Source organism: Anolis carolinensis, unplaced genomic scaffold, assembly GCF_035594765.1.
Source record: "Anolis carolinensis isolate JA03-04 unplaced genomic scaffold, rAnoCar3.1.pri scaffold_7, whole genome shotgun sequence".
NCBI classification, from domain to species: Eukaryota; Metazoa; Chordata; class Lepidosauria; order Squamata; family Dactyloidae; genus Anolis; species Anolis carolinensis.
In genome coordinates, this window is record NW_026943818.1 from 2,794,385 (window position 1) to 2,813,849 (window position 19,465).

The window sequence follows — 19,465 nt, forward strand, 5'->3', positions numbered from 1 at the left end:
ATAATAATAATAGCAGTGCCTTTCTTTCCCTTGCCCTGGGGGGGCAATTTTGGGCAAGGAGGGAGGGAGGGAGGGAGGGAGGGCGAGGCTGGGGGCTGAGCTCCAAAATGGGCCCCTCCCTTCCAGTGTGAGAGGCGGCGGCGGCGGGGGGGGGGCTGGGTCTCCGCATTGGGCGGCGTCGGGGCCGCGCGCGCGTGCGGGAGTGAGCGAGCGCGCGTGCGAGGGAGAGGGAGAGGGCGCTTCAGCACCACGGAGAGCGGCGCCGGGCCGGGCGTCGAGGCGGCGGGCGGGCGGCGTCGGGGCGCGGGGCTCTGTTCCCCGGGGCGCCTGCCTCCTCCGGGCGCGGGGCCATGCGGCTGCTGGTGCTGGCGGCGCTGCTGTCGTCGTCGTTCGCGCGGGCGGGCTGCGAGCCCAAGATCGTGAACCTGGGCGCGGTGCTGAGCACCAAGCGGCACGAGGCCGTCTTCCGCGAGGCCGTCCTGCAGGCCAACAAGCGGCACGGCGCCTGGAAGATCCAGCTCAACGCCACCTCCGTCACCCACAAGCCCAACGCCATCCAGATGGCCCTCTCCGTCTGCGAGGACCTCATCTCCAGCCAGGTAGGCGCGCACGGGGGGGGGGGGGGGGGCTCGCTCGCTCTCGCTCTCGCTCTCGGCGGGGGCGCGCTTTGGCGCAGGGAAGGGGCCGCGCGCCTGGCTCAGGAATGCGCACCCCCTCCCAGACAGAGAGGAATGGGCGGCACGGACACCCCCCTCCCTCTCCGTGGGAAGCTGAGACCCGCCTCTCCCCAAACAGACCCACTTGGGGGTTGCTGTATGGTTTCCGGGCTTTATGGCCATGTTCCAGAAGGATAGGTCCATAGTCCAGGCCATACAGCCCAGAAAACATACAACAACCCTATGATCCCGGCCATGGAAGCCTTCCACAACTTGGGTGCTTTGGACTCCAACTCCCACCATTCCTCACAGCCTCAGTTCCCTTCCTTGTCCCCTCAGACACTGAACTAGAAAAGCTAGCCATGGCAGAGCCCTTGGGGAACCAACCTGGATGCAGATAAATCTATATTCATACCTAGATAGATAGAGATACATAGATAGATACATAGAACTAGAGACTTCAGCCATGGCAGAGCCCTTGAGGAACCAATCTGGACACAGATAAATATAGACTGATACATACATAGATAGATAGATAGAACCAGAGACATCAACCCTAGCAGAGCACTTGATGAGCCAATCTGGACACAAATAAATATATATATATTGTTAACTAGATAGATAGATAGATAGAACCAGAGACGTCAGCCATAGCAGAGCCTTTAAGGAACCAACCTGGACACAGAGATATATATATTGATACCTAGATAATTAGATGAATACATAGAACCAGAGACGTCAGCTGTAGCAGAGCCCTTGAGAAACCAACCTAAACACAAATAAACATATATTGATACCTAGATAGATAGATAGATAGATAGATATAGATACATAGAACCAGAGATGTCAGCCATAGCAGATCATCTTATGAACCAACCTGGACACAGAGAAATATATATTGATACCTAGATAGATACCCTGTTTCCCCGAAAATAAGACATCCCCAAAAAATAAGACCTAGTAGACATTTTGCTGAATTGCTAAATATAAGGCCTAGCAAAGTAAGACCTAGCAAAGTTTTTGTTTGGAAGCATGCCCAGTGCCTGCCAAACAGAACACCAGAGCATGCAGGATTGGTAAATGTACATACCAGTTGTAAATGGAAATAATGGTAGTAACAAGAAATTCTTGATAGGATTCACAGTTTGTCTAGTTATGCTGTACAGTATATAATAAATGTTCATTTTTTTTGTTCAACAATAAATGTGAATTCTTCTCCATGGAAAAATAAGACATCCCCTGAAAATAAGACCTAGCACATCTTTGGGAGCAAAAAATAATATAAGACACTGTCTTATTTTCGGGGAAACACGGTAGATAGATAGAACCAGAGACGTCAGCCATAGCAGAGCCCTTGATGAACCAATCTGGACACAGATAAATATATTGATACCTAGAGATAGATAGATAGAACCAGAGACATCAGCCATGGCAGAGCCCTTGATGAACCAATCTGGACACAGATAAATATATATATTGATACCTAGATAGATAGAGATACATAGATAGATACACAGAACTAGAGACTTCAGCCACGACAGAGCCCTTGAGGAACCAACCTGGACAGAGAAATATCATTATTGTTATTTACATCATTTCTATCCCGCCTTTCTCACCCGAGGGGACTCAAGGCAGCCTCACAAATCTGGCCAAATTCAATGCCAACAAACAACAATACAATAAAATAAAACAATTAGGCATTCAACATTTAAAAACAAGATACAAAACCTAAGACATGTAAAGTGCTTAAATCTGTTCATCCAAAAGCCTTGCAGATAATCCTTGGTCCAGACCATGTCCAGCTGTAAAAATATATATTGATATATAGATAGATAGAGATACATAAATGGATACAGAGAACCAGAGACGTCAGCCATAGCAGAGCCCTTGATGAGCCAATCTGGACACAGATAAATATATATATTGATACATAGATAGAACCAGAGACGTCAGCCATAGCAGAGCAACCTGGACACAACGTATTATTTCAGAGCACAGAAATGCTGGACCATTCGACACAGAGAAGCCACTAAAATCCACAAGAAGCATGTGGACAATTTCAACAGAAGGGAGGAAACCATGGAAATGAATACAATCGGGCTACCTGTATTTTAAAAAAATTCCAAAATCAGGACAGTAAATAATGAAAAACACTCAAAAAAACCAGAGGAATTCCAGACAGGAAACAATCAGGGTCAGTTAACACCTCCCAACAAAGGATTCCCAAATAGACCAGGCATGGGCAAATTTGGCCCTCCCTCCAGGTGTTTTGGACTTCAACTCCCACAATTCCTAACGGCCTACCGGCCGTTAGGAATTGTGGGAGTTGAAGTCCAAAACACCTGGAGGGAGGGCCAAATTTGCCCATGCCTGAAACAGACCCATCTGTGTTCCAGGTAAAAAATAACAACTGGGACCCACCATCTGATGCCCTCTGATACCCCCAAAGACCCCCCTCCCCGCACAAGGACACTCTCTGGGCTTCCTGCCCAAGCCCACCCCCCTTTTTCTCCCCAGGAGGCTGTGAGTGGCCGTGGACAGCATCTTGGCAGCCTCTCTCTCCTTGGCGCCTCTCCTCCATCTCCTTCCTTTGGAAACGTTTCATCTGAAAGAGTCCTTGGAGGGGAATTACACTTCCCCATTAAATGTGCGGTTAGATAAATCACATTAGGCCTGTCTGGGGCGGGAGGCACTTGATCTGCCTCAGTCACTCTGCATGGTGTCCCGCAGGTTTACGCCATCCTCGTGAGCCACCCGCCGGCTCCCAACGACCACCTCACGCCGACCCCGGTCTCCTACACGGCGGGCTTCTACCGGATCCCGGTCATTGGGCTGACGACGCGCATGTCCATCTACTCAGACAAGGTAATTCCGTCAAAAGTTACCCAAGGGAGCACCAAATCCCCAGCAGGAAGAAATGGAACGGATCGCTTTCACAATCAAGGGAATCTAGTGCTAGAAACATAGAGTCATAATGTTGGAGGAGACCCCCAGGGGCCATCCAGTCCAACCCCTTTCTGCCATAACAAAGACAAGACAAACATAGGCTCCGAGCGGGCCTTGAACTCATGACCTCCTGGTCAGAGTGATTCATTGCAGCTGGTTGCAGCTGGCTTGCTCTCCAGCCTGCGCCACAGTAATGGCAGCAATTCGATTCCCATACAAAATCAGTATCAAAACAATGCATAAAACAATTAAAACTATTAAAAATACAATATCAATTACAATATATAAATTTAAAACGTAAAATCAGATGCGTTCATCCTATTTATTTATTTACAGCATTTATATTCCGCCCTTCTCACCCCGAAGGGGACTCAGGGCGGATCACATTACACATATAGGCACACATTCAATGCCTTAGAACAAAGACAAGACAAACATAGGCTCCGAGCGGGCCTCGAACTCATGACCTCCTGGTCAGAGTGATTCATTGCAGCTGGTTGCAGCTGGCTTGCTCTCCAGCCTGCGCCACAGCCCGGGCACAGTAATGGCAGCAATTCGATGCCCATACAAGATCAGTATCAAAACAATGCATAAAACAATTAAAACTATTAAAAATACAATATAAATTACAATATACAGTAGAGTCTCACTTATCCAAGCCTCGCTTATCCAAGCCTCTGGATAATCCAAGCCATTTTTGTAGTCAATGTTTTCAATATATCGTGATATTTTGGTGCTAAATTCATAAATACAGTAATTACAACATAACATTACTGCGTATTGAACTACTTTTTCTGTCAAATTTGTTGTAAAACATGATGTTTTGGTGCTTAATTTGTAAAATCATAACCTAATTTGATGTTTAATAGGCTTTTCCTTGATCCCTCCTTATTATCCAAGATATTCGCTTATCCAAGCTTCTGCCGGCCCGTTTAGCTTGGATAAGTGAGACTCTACTGCAGGGGTCCCCAAACTAAGGCCCGGGGGCCGGATACGGCCCATCGAAGCCATTTATCCGGCCCCCACGGCACAAGGGCAGAAGGGGGTTGGGCTAAATGACCCAAGAGGTCTCTTCTTCTCTTACAACCCATTATTATTATTATTATTATTATTATTATTATTAGAAACACAACAAGATGAGTCCACAGCAGACACTCTGCTGGCTGTTGAATTGGATCCCACGTCGGACACTTCCCAAGTGTCTAGGACTGTGTGATGTATCGGCGAATAATGTGCGCAGATCTCAGTAAGGTGGCCTTCTGCAGCCAGCAGGTGGTAATTCTGTCAGCACCGATTGTATTTAAGTGCAGGCCAAGGCCTTTAGGCACTGCACCCAGTGTGCCGATCACCACTGGGACCACCTTGACTGGCTTGTGCCAGAGTCTTTGTAGTTCGATCTTTAAATCCTCATATCATGTCAGCTATTCCAGTTGTTTCTCCTCAATCCTACTGTCACCTGGGATTGCAACATCGACAATCTATACTTTGTTTTTTAACACGATTGTGAAGTCAGGAGTATTGTGTTCCAAAACCCTGTATTATTATTATTATTATTATTATCATCATCATCATCATCATCATCATCATCATTGAGGCTGGGTGGCCATCTGTCAGGGATGCTTTGCTTGTGCTTTTGGTGCACAGAGGCAGAAGGGGGTTGGACTAAATGGCCCAAGGGGTCTCTTCCAACCCTCATTATTATTATTATTATTATTATTATTATTATTAACATTGAAGCTGGGTAGCCATCTGTCGGGGTGCCGTGCTTGTGCTTTTGGTGCACAAAGGCAGAAGGAGATTGGACTCAATGGCCCAAAGGGTCTCTGCCAACCCTCTTTTTATTATTATTGTTGTTGTTATTTTATTATTATTATTGACACAACGACATTGTATGACACAGCAAACAAGATAGATATGCTGGATTTCGTTTCACAAAATCACAAGTCGAACACTTCCCAAGTGTCTAGGACTGTGTGGTGTATTTTCGGATGATGCGTGCAGATCCCAGTAAGGTGGCCTTTTGCAGTTGGCAGATCGTAATTTTGTCAATGTCTATTGTTTCCAAATGCCGGCTGAGATCTTTTGGCACGGCACCCAGTGTGCCCATCACCACCGGGACCACCTGCACTGGTTTCTGCCAGAGTCTTTGCAGTTCAGTCTTGAGGTCCTGATAGCGGCTGAGTTTTTCCTGTTGTTTTTCTTCAATGCGACTGTCACCTGGGATGGCAACATCAATGATCCAAACCTTGTTCTTTTCCACAACTGTGATGTCTGGTGTGTTGTGTTCCAGAACTTTGTCAGTCTGGATTATTATTATTATTATTATTATTATTATTATTATTATTATTGCTCGGTGGCCAACCATAGTCCGGCCCTCCAACGGTCCGAAGGATTGTGAACTGGCCCCCTGTTTAAAAAGTTTGGGGACCCCTGCTCTACTGTATACATTTAAAACGTAAAATCAGATGCGTTCATCCTAGAGAAACCTCATGCTTTGTTCGTAGTTCAGTCCATGTCATCTTTGCCATTTATTGATTAAAGGCCTGGGCACACAGCCATGTTTTTAGGGCTTTTCTGAAGCCCAACAAAGTTGGAATTTGTCGCATATCTCTGGGGAGGGTGTTCCACAGCCGGGGAGCCACCACCGAGAAGGCCCTGTCCCTTGTTCCCACCAGCCACACCTCCAAGGCAGGTGGGACCGAGAGTAGGGCCTCTAGATGACTTTAAGGATCTTCCTGGCTCATAGGAGGAGATACATTCGGCCAGAACCATTTAGGGCTTTATAGGTCAAAAACAGCACTTTGAATTGGGCTCGGTAACATATTGGAGCTGGCTTAACAGGGGAGTGGTATGCTCCCTGTAAATTGCCCCAGCTATTAATCTGGTTGCTGCCCGTTGTACTAGTTGGAGCTTCCGGGCTGTCTTCAAAGGCAACCCCTTTCCTGTCATTTGAACCCATGGCTCCAAGCCTTGCTCCCTCTTCCTTAGAACATCCTTTCCAATATTGAAACACAACTCTCACATCCCTCTAAGCCTTCTGTTCTGGTGGCTAAAAATAGATCCTGCTCTTTAAGCCACTCCTCAGAGGGATTCATAGTTCCCAGACCTTTGATCATTTTGGTGGCATGTTCCATCTCATCAATAGCTCTCGTGACTTGCTTTGCTAAGAATTGGACATAGGGTTATTATTCCAGTCGAAGAGCTCTGGCCAAAGCAGAACAGAGGGGCACCATGACTTCCCTCAATCTAATAATAATAATAATAATAATCATCATCATCATCACACAGTCCTAGACACTTGGGAAGTGTTTGACTTGTGATTTTGTGATACGAAATCCAGCATATCTATCTTGCTTGTTGTGTCATACAATGTCATTGTGTCAATAATAATAATAATCCAATCCAATAGTGATCCAATTCAACAGCCAGCTGTGGACTCATCTTGTTGTGTTTCAAATAATAATAATAATAATAATAATAATAATAATAATAATAATAATAACAACAACAACCTCAAGATTGAACTTCAGAGACTCTGGCAGAAACCAGTGCAGGTGGTCCCGGTGGTGATGGGCACACTGGGTGCCGTGCCAAAAGATCTCAGCCGGCATTTGGAAACCATAGACATTGACAAAATCACGATCTGCCAACTGCAAAAGGCCACCCTGCTGGGATCTGCGCGCATCATCCGAAAATACATCACACAGTCCTAGACGCTTGGGAAGTGTTCGACTTGTGATTTTGTGATATGAAATCCAGCATGTCTATCTTGTTTGCTGCGTCATAATAAAATAATAATAATAATAATAATAATAATAATAATAATAATAATAATAATAATAATACATCACACAGTCCTAGACACTTGGGAAGTGTTCGAATTGTGATTTTGTGATATGAAATCCAGCATGTCTATTTTGTTTGCTGTGTCATAAATAATAATAATAATAATAATAATAATAATAATAATAATAATACATCACACAGTCCTAGACACTTGGGAAGTGTTCAACTTGTGATTTTGTGATACGAAATCCAGCATGTCTATTTTGTTTGCTGTGGCATAATAAATAATAATAATAATAATAATAATACATCACACAGTCCTAGACACTTGGGAAGTGTTCGACTTGTGATTTTGTGATATGAAATCCAGCATGTCTATTTTGTTTGCTGTGTCATAATAAATAATAATAATAATAATAATAATAATAATAATAATAATAATACATCACACAGTCCTAGACACTTGGGAAGTGTTCGACTTGTGATTTTGTGATATGAAATCCAGCATGTCTATCTTGTTTGCTGTGTCATAATAAAATAATAATAATAATAATAATAATAATAATAATAATAATAATAATACATCACACAGTCCTAGACACTTGGGAAGTGTTCGACTTGTGATTTTGTGATATGAAATCCAGCATGTCTATCTTGTTTGCTGTGTCATAATAAAATAATAATAATAATAATAATACATCACACAGTCCTAGACACTTGGGAAGTGTTCGACTTGTGATTTTGTGCTATGAAATCCAGCATGTCTATCTTGTTTGCCGTGTCATAATAAAATAATAACAACAACAACAACAACTGCAAAAGGCACGCATCATCCAAAAATACATCACACAGTCCTAAACACTTGGAAGTGTTCGACTTGTGATTTTGTGATACGAAATCCAGTATATCTATCTTGTTTGCTGTTTCATATAATAATAATAATAATAATCTTTATTCTTATACCCCGCCTCCATCTCCCCAAAGGGACTCGGGGTGGCTTATATGGGGCAAAAGCCTGAGCAAATACAATAAGGAACATAAAACACATCTAGATGTGATACGCTTTTTGATGCATCCCAAAAATCCCATTGGTTCCTTAGCTATTGTGGGGGGGGGGGGAGCCGTGGGCCACAGCCGTGGGTCCGGTCTCCGTGGGGCTCCTGCTCACGGGCTCCTCTCCCGCAGAGCATCCACCTGTCCTTCCTGCGCACGGTGCCGCCATACTCCCACCAGTCCAACGTCTGGTTTGAGATGATGCGCTACTACAAGTGGAACCACATCATCCTCATTGTGAGCGACGACCACGAGGGGCGGGCCGCCCAGAAGAAACTGGAGACCCTCTTGGAAGAGAAAGAGTCAAAGGTCAGTACCGCACCTGCCCTGCTGTCTGCAATGTTGTTGTTGTTGTTCCTGTTCTTGTTGTTGCTGCTGTTGATACGGCAGACCCTTTTAAAGTCTCAGACTTGTTGTCTGTATGTAGACTTCTGTATGTAAAACACCTTCTTTCTTCTTCCCATTGTTAACATGACTAACATTATGCTTTAAGCATCAACAGTGTCTCTTGAGTAGTACCTGACAAAAGTTTGTACTCTTTATTCATTTCACTTGCTTTGCCATGGTCGAAAAATCTCCTACATTGAAACAAAACAAAAAGCAAAACCCAGCAACAACTGTGAAACAAGGGGGGAGAATAACCTGGAGCTCTGCAAAATAATAATAGTAATAATAACAACCCTCCTGGAGTCATTCATTTTGCAAAAGTGCTCATCCTCCACTGACCGAAAGCAAAGTCAAGGACAGAATAGGAAACACGGATGCCCTATTTTACGTTGTCCGAATCCTTGCCAGCAGCTGCAGATGGCATTTGCGGCAGCCATCTGCACACCGCATGGCACTTCCTTCATTGAGATCCATGCTTACTTCAGCCACAGAAAAAAATAAATTTCTATGGAGAATGATACAACTAAGCCTTCCCTCCCAAAAAGGCCAAGACAGAGGGAAACAGGAAAGACAACTGACCCTGGGCATTTAACAGGCAGGCAGGTAAACCTCAGACCCATTGCCTGTCTTTTCCAAGGGTCTCAGACAAACGTGGCTTATATTTGGGTCAGCTTATACTCGAGAATATATGGTACATTTATTATTTTCCTCAGAGCCCCCATTAAGTAGTGGGTTAAAGCCTTGTGACTTGAAGGTTGGGCTGCTGATCTGCAAGCTGCCAGGTTCGAATCCCACACAGGGAGAGCGTGGATGAGCTCCCTCTATCAGCTCCAGCTCCATGCAGGGACATGAGGATGGTAAAACATCAAATCATCCAGGTGTCCCCTGGGCAACGTCCTTACAGACGGCCAATTCTCTCACTCCAGAAGCGACTTGCAGTTTCTCAAGTCGCTCGTGACACACACAAAAATATTTTTCTCTATTATTATTGGTATTTATTTATTATTTATTTATTTAATACATTTATATCCCACCCTTTTCACCCTGAAGGGGACTCAGAGCGGCTTACAAATTAAATTTACACACAATATTATATTATTAGCATAGCACAATACTGGCAATAAATTACTATATTGTACTATATCAATATATTGTAATATTATTATTAATATTACATGTAATATATAGTATATAAATAACATTATTATATTGTATTATTAGTATTATATTGTATTACAATATATTAATTCTACTCTACTATACTCTTCTCTACCAACTCTCCTATTCTATGATTAATATTATATGCATATACAATATACAGTAGAGTCTCACTTATCCAACGTAAACGGGCCGGCAGAAGCTTGGATAAGCGAATATCTTGGATAATAAGGAGGGATTAAGGAAAAGCCTATTAAACATCAAATTAGTTTATGATTTTACAAATTAAGCACCAAAACATCATGTTATACAATAAATTTGAAAGAAAAAGTAGTTCAATATGCAGTAATGCTACGTAGTAATCACTGTATTTACGAGTTTAGCACCAAAATATCACGATGTACTGAAAAAATTGACTACAAAAATGCGTTGGATAATCCAGAACGTTGGATAAGCGAATGTTGGATAAATGAGACTCTACTGTATTATATTGTATTACAAAATAATATTATTAATATTATTAATATTATATTAATTCTACTCTACTATACTTCACTCTACCAACTCTACTATTCTATGATTAATATTATATGCATATACAATATATTATAATATTACATATCATTGTAAATTATATTATATATATGTATATAGGTATTATTACATGTATTATTTTACTCTATTATTACATTTATTGTACTCTATAATTGTTGCTTCTATTACATTTATTTTACTCTATTTTTATTATCAATACATTTATTATTTAACTCTGATCTTATTTTTACATTTATTATTCTACTCTATTTATTACTACATGTATTATTTTCCTGTATTCATTATTATTATTACATGTATTATTTTACTCTATTATCATTAAAAGGATACATAAGCACATTTACACTGAAGAAGATGAGAATAATGATTTGATCAGAGTCGGAGAGTCTTATCTTAAATCAGAGTTTGATGTAAATATTCAAAAACATTTAACCTCCCGATGCCTCAATTAATGTAATTTTTGGTATCTATTTTATTTCTGAAATTTCCCACCCTCGGCATATACTTGAGTCAATGATTTCCCAGTTTTTTTGTGGTAAAATTAGATGCCTCGGCTTATATTCGGGCCGGCTTATATTCAGTATATTACGGATTTCTTTCAACATTTGCCGCCCCAATGGATTTCCTGCATCTCTAATCCTGACCATGCAGGTTATGTCTTTCCTGCAATGGGTGGAATAGGAGTGGCCAAGGTAGGGAATCAGGCAGAGAGGCAACAAGCAGCATCCTTGAGTTCTCGGACTAATTTGAGCCAAACAAATTGTACATTATTGAGCACTGAATTCAGAGAATAGAGCCATTACCCTTCCCTGTTCCAAAGTCCTAGAAGTCCTCTCAGGATGAATGAGGAGGACTTACACAAAGACTAAAGACTACTCTTGCAGCCAATTCATTTAATAATGAAACCTATCTATGATATGATGCATGGACTTTGATATGGGTCTTAGATTACATTAAAAATACAATCATCAAAGGATTAGAAACACTTCAAATGAAACCTCCAAGTTTAGAGAGTTCATGCATGGGCAAACTTGGGCCCTCTAGATGTTTCGGACTTCAACTCCCATCATTCCTAACAGCCTTAGACCCTTTCCTTTTCCTCTTCAGCTGCTTAAATCAGGTGCCAAAGGGATGACTTCATGGGTTCTTGGTAGGGCCTTAGCTTAAATTAATATAATTAAAGGAAGGGGCCTGAGGCTGTCAGGAATTGTGGAAGTCCAAAACACCTGGAGGGCCCAAGTTTGCACATGCCTGGTCTACTTCAAGCCTATAAAATAAATACATTTGCGGACGATCTCATCCTAACCTTGGAAGACGCCTTGAACTAGTATAGAACCGTTCAATATGTTGTCAAAGGCTTCCATGATCGGAATAACTAGGCTGCTGTGAGTTTTCCGGGCTGTATGACCATGTCCCAGAAGCATTCTGGTTTCTTTGCTATGTTGGAAACCGCCCTGAGTCCTCTCGAGGAGATAGCACTGTATCTAAATAAAAATTAATTATAACTATTATTTATTTATTTATTTATTTACTGCATTTATATACTGCTTTTCTCACCCCTGACGGGACTCAAAGCGGTTTACAACATAATGGCAAAATGCCAACCATACATTAGAAAACATAACAGACTGATCGAATCATAAACAATAAAATGAACAACATCAGGTGTACTTATCGAACAACTCAAAAATAACAAAAATAAAAATGTAAACATATATAAATATATTATTATTAATATTATTATTATCTCGTGACATCAGGAAAGAATGCTTCTGGAGCATGGCCATGCAGCCCGGAAAACTCACGGCAACCTAGTATAGAACCGTTATTGAAAACGTTAACGTTATATATATATATATATAAAAAACGTTATATATATATATATATAAAAGCACTCTCTCTCTCTCTCTCTATATATATATATATATAGAGAGAGAGAGTGCTTTTAGGATGTTTTTAAGATGTTTTTTAAAAGATGTTTTTAAGATGTTTTTAAATTGTTGATTTTAGCCGGTTCTTGTAAGCCGCCCCGAGCCCTAGGGGAGTGGCGGCATATAAGTTTGAAAAATAAATAAATACACAGAAGAGTCTCACTTATCCAAACTAAACAGGCCGGCAGAACCTTGGATAAGCAAATATCTTGGATAATAAGGATTAAGGAAAAGCCGATTAAACATCAAATTAGGTTATGATTTTACAAATTAAGCACCAAAACAGCATATTTTACAACAACTTTGACAGAAAAAGTAGTTCAATACGCAGTAATGTTATGTTGTAATTACTGTATTTACGAATTTAGCACCAAAATATCACGATATATTGAAAACATTGACTACAAAAATGCCTTGGATAATCCAGAACTTTGGATAAGCAAGTCTTGGATAAGTGAGACTCTACTGTATTATTATTATTATCTCATGACGTCAGGAAAGAATTATTTATTTCGTGTCAAAAGCATTGCATAACAAATACATTTTAAAATGATGGGAATAAAAGGAAAGAATGCTTCTGGAGCATGGCCATGCAGCCCAGAAAACTCACGGCAACCTAGTATAGAACCGTTATTGAAAACGTTAACAAGAAATATAGAGAAGTGACAATGTTCAAAATGCACCAACAACAAAAACCAAGGTAATAACTAAACACAAGCCTTAAGAAAGAGGAGAAAACAACACTGACAATAGAGAAACAACTGGCCGGGTTTTGCGTGCTCCAGTGTTATTCAGCCCCCTTTTTCACAAACAGTGGATGGAGGAGGAGTTGGATATTGGATTGCTTTACTACACGTCATTTTTTTTCAACTGTTTATAATATTCTTCTGTGTCTACATATTTTTTCTGTGCACATTATTCATCAGAGTAAAAAAAGGAACTATGACAGCCTCGAACAACTATCCTATGACAACAAGCGAGGACCCAAGGTATATTTGCATGGACAATGCACGCCGCCCACCAACCTAACTAGCAAAATGATGAACTTGGCCACAGGCACAAAAAAATAAATAATAATAATAATGATAATCATAAATCATAATGATAATCATAATCATAACGATGCTGATAATCATAATAAGCATAATCGTAACCAGAAAAAAAAAGAAATCCAAAAAAAGCAAATACTATCTCTATACCTCTAATTGAGCAAGCGAGCAAACTCCATGTTTTTTGGCAGCACGTTCTTTTTTATGTTGGGATAAGTTTGGTTTGACCTTGAGAATGGAACCGTAGCAAGCCAGCCCTGGAAGCATTTCTTTTGGAGACATGCATGTCGAGCAATAATTAACTTGCAAGTTTTCTTTTCTTTCTTTCTTGGAGAGTTGAACCGACCCCCCTCCCCAGACGCTACCCCCCCTATGCCCCCCCCCCCCGGCCCTCCTTCCTGTCCCGAAAGGAAAGAGTTCCTTGGTGTGAATCTCACTCACTTTGGTATCTTCCCCTTCCCGCTCTGGAGGTGAACCTTGTGCATTTCTTTCTTTCGTTTTTTTTTGGTTTATTTTCATTTCTCAGTTTTCCCGTGGTTTCTTTGTTTGTTTTTGTTTTTTGAAAAACAACACTGGTTTGAGTTTTCAATTGCATTGCAATAAAATAAATAAATATATGACTCAATATATATATATCTATATCTATATATGCCTTTTTTTCCTCTTTCCTGTACAAATGCACGCCTCTCTTTTTTGGGTCTTGCGTGACTTCAGTTTGCATGCAGAGTGCAAAATACCTTTTTTTAAAGTAGAGAGAGAGAGAGAGAGAGAAAGTATGTTGAAAGAAAGGGGGAAAAAAGAACCCTTAAGAGAGAAAGGAAAAGAAAGGGGTGGAAGAGAAAAAAAAAAAAGACGAGACCACCGACTTAGCGGCCACCCTTCCTTTCCATACCTAGCAGTGCTTGGAAAGCGTTAAGGAGACCCTCTTTCCTCCTAGAAAGCATGGCTCTCAGACCACGGGCACCCGGCTCCCCCACTGACCTGCTTTGCTCGCACCCCTTTCAGGCCGAGAAGGTGCTGCAGTTCGAACCCGGGACCAAAAATGTCACCTCGCTGCTCTTGGAGGCCAAGGAACTGGAGGCCCGGGTCATCATCCTCTCCGCCAGGTGAGCCCTGCAACGGACAGATGGATAAGTCAATTCCTCTGCCATCTAATGCCCCCAAAGCCCCATAACCATGCAAGAACTATTTATTACAAGGATGGCATCCTGATGGGACCCCTTGGTGGCACATTGGTTAAATCCTTGTGCCGGCAGGGCTGCTGACCGAAAGGTTGGCAGTTCGAATCTAGGGAGTGGGGTGACCATGCCAGAACTATTTATTACAAGGATGGCATCCTGATGGGAGCCCGCGGTGGCACATTGGTTAAATCCTTGTGCCAGCAGGGCTGCTGACCGAAAGGTTGGCAGTTCGAATCTAGGGATTCCATCTGTCAGCTCCAGCACATGAGAGAAGACTCCCACAGAAACATCTAAGCATCCCCTAGGCAATGTCCTTGTAGATGGCCAATTCTCTCACACCAGAAGCGACTTGCAGTTTCTTCAAAAAAAATAAAAAATGCACCCAAAAAACCCCTACTTTGCAAATACAGTAGAGTCTCACTTATTTTTATTTATTTATTGAGTTAGTTTATTTACCATATATACTCGAGTATAAGCTGACCCAAATATAAGCCAATTTTACCACAAAAAAACTGGGAAAACATTGACTCCAGTATAAGCCGAGAGTGGTAAATTTCAGAAATAAAAACAGATACCAATAAAATTACATTAATTGAGGCATCGGTAGGTTAAATGTTTTTGAATATTACATAAAGCTCAAATTTAAGATAAGACTGTCCAACTGTGATCAAATCATTATTCTCATCTTCTTCAATATAAATGTGCTTATGGATCCTTTTAATAACATTAGAGTAAAATAATACATGTAATAATAATAATAATAATAATAATAATAATAATAATAATAATAATACAGTAGAATCTCACTTATCCAAGCTAAACAGGCCGGCAGAAGCTTGGATAAGCAAATATCTTGGATAATAAGGAGGGATTAAGGAAAAGCCTATTAAACATCAAATGAGGTTATGATTTTACAAATGAAGCACCAAAACATCATGTTATACAACGAATCTGGCAGAAAAAGTAGTTCAATACGCAGTAATGTTATGTTGTAATTACTGTATTTACGAATTTAGTACCAAAATATCACAATGTACTATATTGGAAACATTGGCTACAAAAATGGCTCGGATTATCCAGAGGCTTGGATAAGCGAGGCTGTACAGTACAGTCTCTACTGTACAGTAGAGTCTCACTTATTTTTATTTATTTATTTATTTAGTTTATTTATATCCCGCCTCCATCTCCCCCGAAGGAGACTCGGGGCAGCTCACAGAAATATCTAATAAAAACAATAACAGTATACAGTACATCAATGGACCAAAACATGCACCAGTTAAAAATCTAAACATTAACCTATGATATAAAAAAACCCCAAAAACCTATGGGCCTGGGCTGTGGCGCAGGCTGGTGAGCAGCCAGCTGCAGCCAGCTGCAACAAATCACTCTGACCAAGAGGTCATGAGTTCGAGGCCAGCTCGGAGCCTGCGTTTGTCTCTGTCTTTGTTCTATGTTAAGGCATTGAATGTTTGCCTTATATGTGTAATGTGATCCGCCCTGAGTCCCCTTCGGGGTGAGAAGGCCGGAATATAAATACTGTAAATAAACAAACAAACAAACAAACAAATAAATAAAAACACGCTTAATAAAACACACAATTAAAACCAGTGAGGTTACAGTAATAGATAAGTTAAAGTGCACCTTATAAGTTATGAATTCAATAGATAAAGTGCAGCAATTCATTCATTCAAGCTAAACGGGCTGGCAGAACCTTGGATAAGCGAATATGTTGGATAATAAGGAGGGATTAAGGAAAAGTCTATTAAACATCAAATTAGGTTATGATTTTACAAATTAAGCACCAAAACATCCTGCTATACAACAAATTCGACAAAAAAAGTAGTTCAATAGGTAGTAATGTTATGTTGTAATTACTGTATTTACAAATTTAGCACCAAAATATCACGATATATTGAAAACATTGACTACAAAAATGTGTTGGATAATCCAGAATGTTGGATAAGCGAGTCTTGGATAAGTGAGACTCTACTGTAGTTCAATACGCAGTAATGTTGTGTTGTAATGACTGTATTTACGAATTTAGCACCAAAATATCACGATATATTGAAAACATTGACTACAAAAATGCCTTGGATAATCCAGAACCTTGGATAAGCGAGTCTTGGATAAGTGAGACTCTACTGTAGCTGAACTGGGCCCTTTGAAGCGGGGGGGCTTTATTGCAAAAGAGTCACAGGGAGCGGAATGGGGCCATTGCAGTCAAGGAAGGGTCAGGATTCTTGAGGGACCATACTTCCCCTCCAAGACTCTACCGGCCTGTTTTTCACCTTTTCTCTCTCACGCAGAGACTCATGCACACACATTTCACACATTCCAAAATGGGAGGAATGTACACTTGTAGGAAGAGCTCTGTTTTCATGAACGTTTTACTGCTTTGAGTGTATGACCGAAAAGCCGTCTGGGAAAAGACAGGTAGATGAGTGGTTGGACTCCACTACAAACCACTTCAAACTGGAAACGTCCAGTGCGGAGGAATTCTTATTCATGACTGTTTGTGAAGTTGTGAACCTGAACCCAATGGGATGCAGGGGGTCTCTGCTGGGACAAGTGGCACAAACTGGTGGGAGCCTAGGGCAGGGGTCCCCAAACTAAGGCCCGGGGGCCGGATGCGGCCCTCCAAGGTCATTGACCTGGCCCCTGCCCTAAACCTTAGACTTAGGGTTCACCTTAGTCTACCTGGTCTTTGGAGGTCTTTTTGCTTATCTATGGTCTTATGAGATCGTCTAGATGGTCTTTGAAGGTCTCTTTGCTTAGCTATGGCCTTATGAAACCATCTAGATGGCTTTTAGAGGTCACTTTCCTTACCTATGGTCCTATGAGACCATCTAGATGGCCTTTGAGGGTCCTTTTCCTTACCTATGGTTTGATGAGATTATCTAGATGGCCTTTGGGGCCCCCTTTCCTTACCTATGGTCTTATGATCATCTAGATCAGGGGTCCCCAAACTAAGGCCCATGGGCTTCAAAGGTGATTGACCTGGCCTCTGTCCTAAACTTTAGACTTAGGGTTGACCTAAGTCTGAAATGACTTGAAGGCACACAACAACAACAACAATATTTCATCCTAGTCCGGCCCCCTAACAGTCTGAGGGACTGTGAATCGGCCCTCCACTTAAAAAGTTTGGGGACCCTTGGCCTAGGGCATCCGTCACCAGCAGAGCAAGAGGAGTACAGTGTGGTTGTTCACACAAAGACATAGATACATGGGCAGCCCCAAGGCTCCTGGCCCAATGGCTGCCACTCCAAGCCAAGCCCAGGATTCCTACCTATGCGCCATCCGACCCACAGCTCTCTGCTCTCTTCCAGTGAGGATGATGCCACCACGGTCTACACGGCGGCAGCCAAAGAGAACATGACTGGTCCTGGCTACGTCTGGCTGGTGGGAGAAAGGGAGATCTCGGGCAACGCCCTGCGCAGCGCCCCAGAAGGTACCCCTCGGCCCTTCCCTTCCGCCAACTTGCCAACTGCCTCAAACCTGGCCCTTCGTATATGGAAGCGGGGCTGAGGGTCACTAGCTTAGATGGTTCCCACAGAGGAAAAATCAGACTCATCAGCTGAGGCTGGATCTATCACTGGCCATTAGCCACAGAGGTTCCACTGTGTGAGAAAAGAGATCAACCCAAAACAAATAGCATGAGCCATTATTATTATTACTATTATTATTATTATTATTACTATTATTATTATTATTATTATGACACAGCAAACAAGATAGAGATGCTGGATTTCATATCACAAAATCACAAGTTGAACACTTCCCAAGTGTCTAGGACTTTTTTATTATTATTATTATTATTATTATTATTATTATTATTATTATTATTATTATTATTATTACAGGAGCCCCGGTGGCGAAGTGCGTTAAAGCACTGAGCTGCTGAACTTGCGGACAGAAAGGTCCCAGGTTCAAATCCCGGGAGCGGCTTGAGCGCCCGCTGTAAGCTCCAGCTCCTGCCAACCTAGCAGTTCGAAAACATGCAAATGTGAGTAGATCAATAGGTACCGCTCCAGCGGGAAGGTAACAGCGCTCCATGCAATCATGCCGGCCACATGACCTTATAATAATAATAATAATAATAACTTCATTTTTATACCCCGCCCCATCTCCCCAAGGGGACTCGGGGCGGCTTACATGGGGCCAAGCCCAGGCAACAAACAATATAAAACTCAGCAATAAAAAATAAATCATAAACAAATAAAATCACATATACCAATAAACAATAAACACACTTTGATAAAAACCTGGGTTGGCTCCTAAAAAGGGTAGTGCCAGAAAAGTGCAAATAGTTTTATACAGTACAGAATAGGAAAGAGGTAGGTACCAGGGACTATTATCCCATTAAGGTGCTGGAGGAGGCATACACCCAAAGACTATATATGGCAAGGAGTAAAAATGCTATAAGAATAGAATAGACCTTGGAGGTGTCTACAGACAACGCCTGCTCTTCGGCTTAGAAATAGAGATGAGCACCAACCCCCAGAGTCAGACATGATTGGACTTAACGTCAGGGGAAACCTTTACCTTTTTACTTATTATTATTATTATTATTATTATTATTATTATTATTATTATTATTATTTATTTACTACATTTATATCCCGCTCTTCTCACCCCGAAGGGGACTCAGAGCGGCTTACAAATCAAATGAACATACAATATATTATTAGCATAGCACAATATAAGCATTAAATTACTATATTGTACTATATCATTATATGGTAATATTCTTAGTAATATTACAT

At 41.5% G+C, this 19,465-nt stretch overlaps 1 protein-coding gene across 23 annotated transcripts in view; it reads left to right on the forward strand.

The window, feature by feature from the left end:
* Positions 1–203: 203 nt before the first annotated feature.
* Positions 204–19,465, forward strand: part of grin1 (glutamate ionotropic receptor NMDA type subunit 1) — a 52,546-nt gene continuing 33,284 nt past the window's right edge. For 11 of the 23 annotated variants that reach the window (XR_010000077.1, XR_010000078.1, XR_010000079.1 and 8 more), the window contains exons 1-6: positions 205–599; positions 3,387–3,521; positions 8,574–8,750; positions 13,399–13,461; positions 14,527–14,627; positions 18,029–18,150. Coding sequence is in view for 17 of the 23 variants with exons in the window: in XM_062959104.1 (XP_062815174.1) it covers positions 351–599; positions 3,387–3,521; positions 8,574–8,750; positions 13,399–13,461; positions 14,527–14,627; positions 18,029–18,150 (847 nt within the window). In the remaining 6 variants the exon portion in view is untranslated. Of the gene's footprint in view, positions 600–3,386; positions 3,522–8,573; positions 8,751–13,398; positions 13,462–14,526; positions 14,628–18,028; positions 18,151–19,465 lie in introns of all 23 variants that reach the window. The other 12 variants (XR_010000075.1, XR_010000076.1, XM_062959100.1 and 9 more) reach the window with 5 other exon arrangements.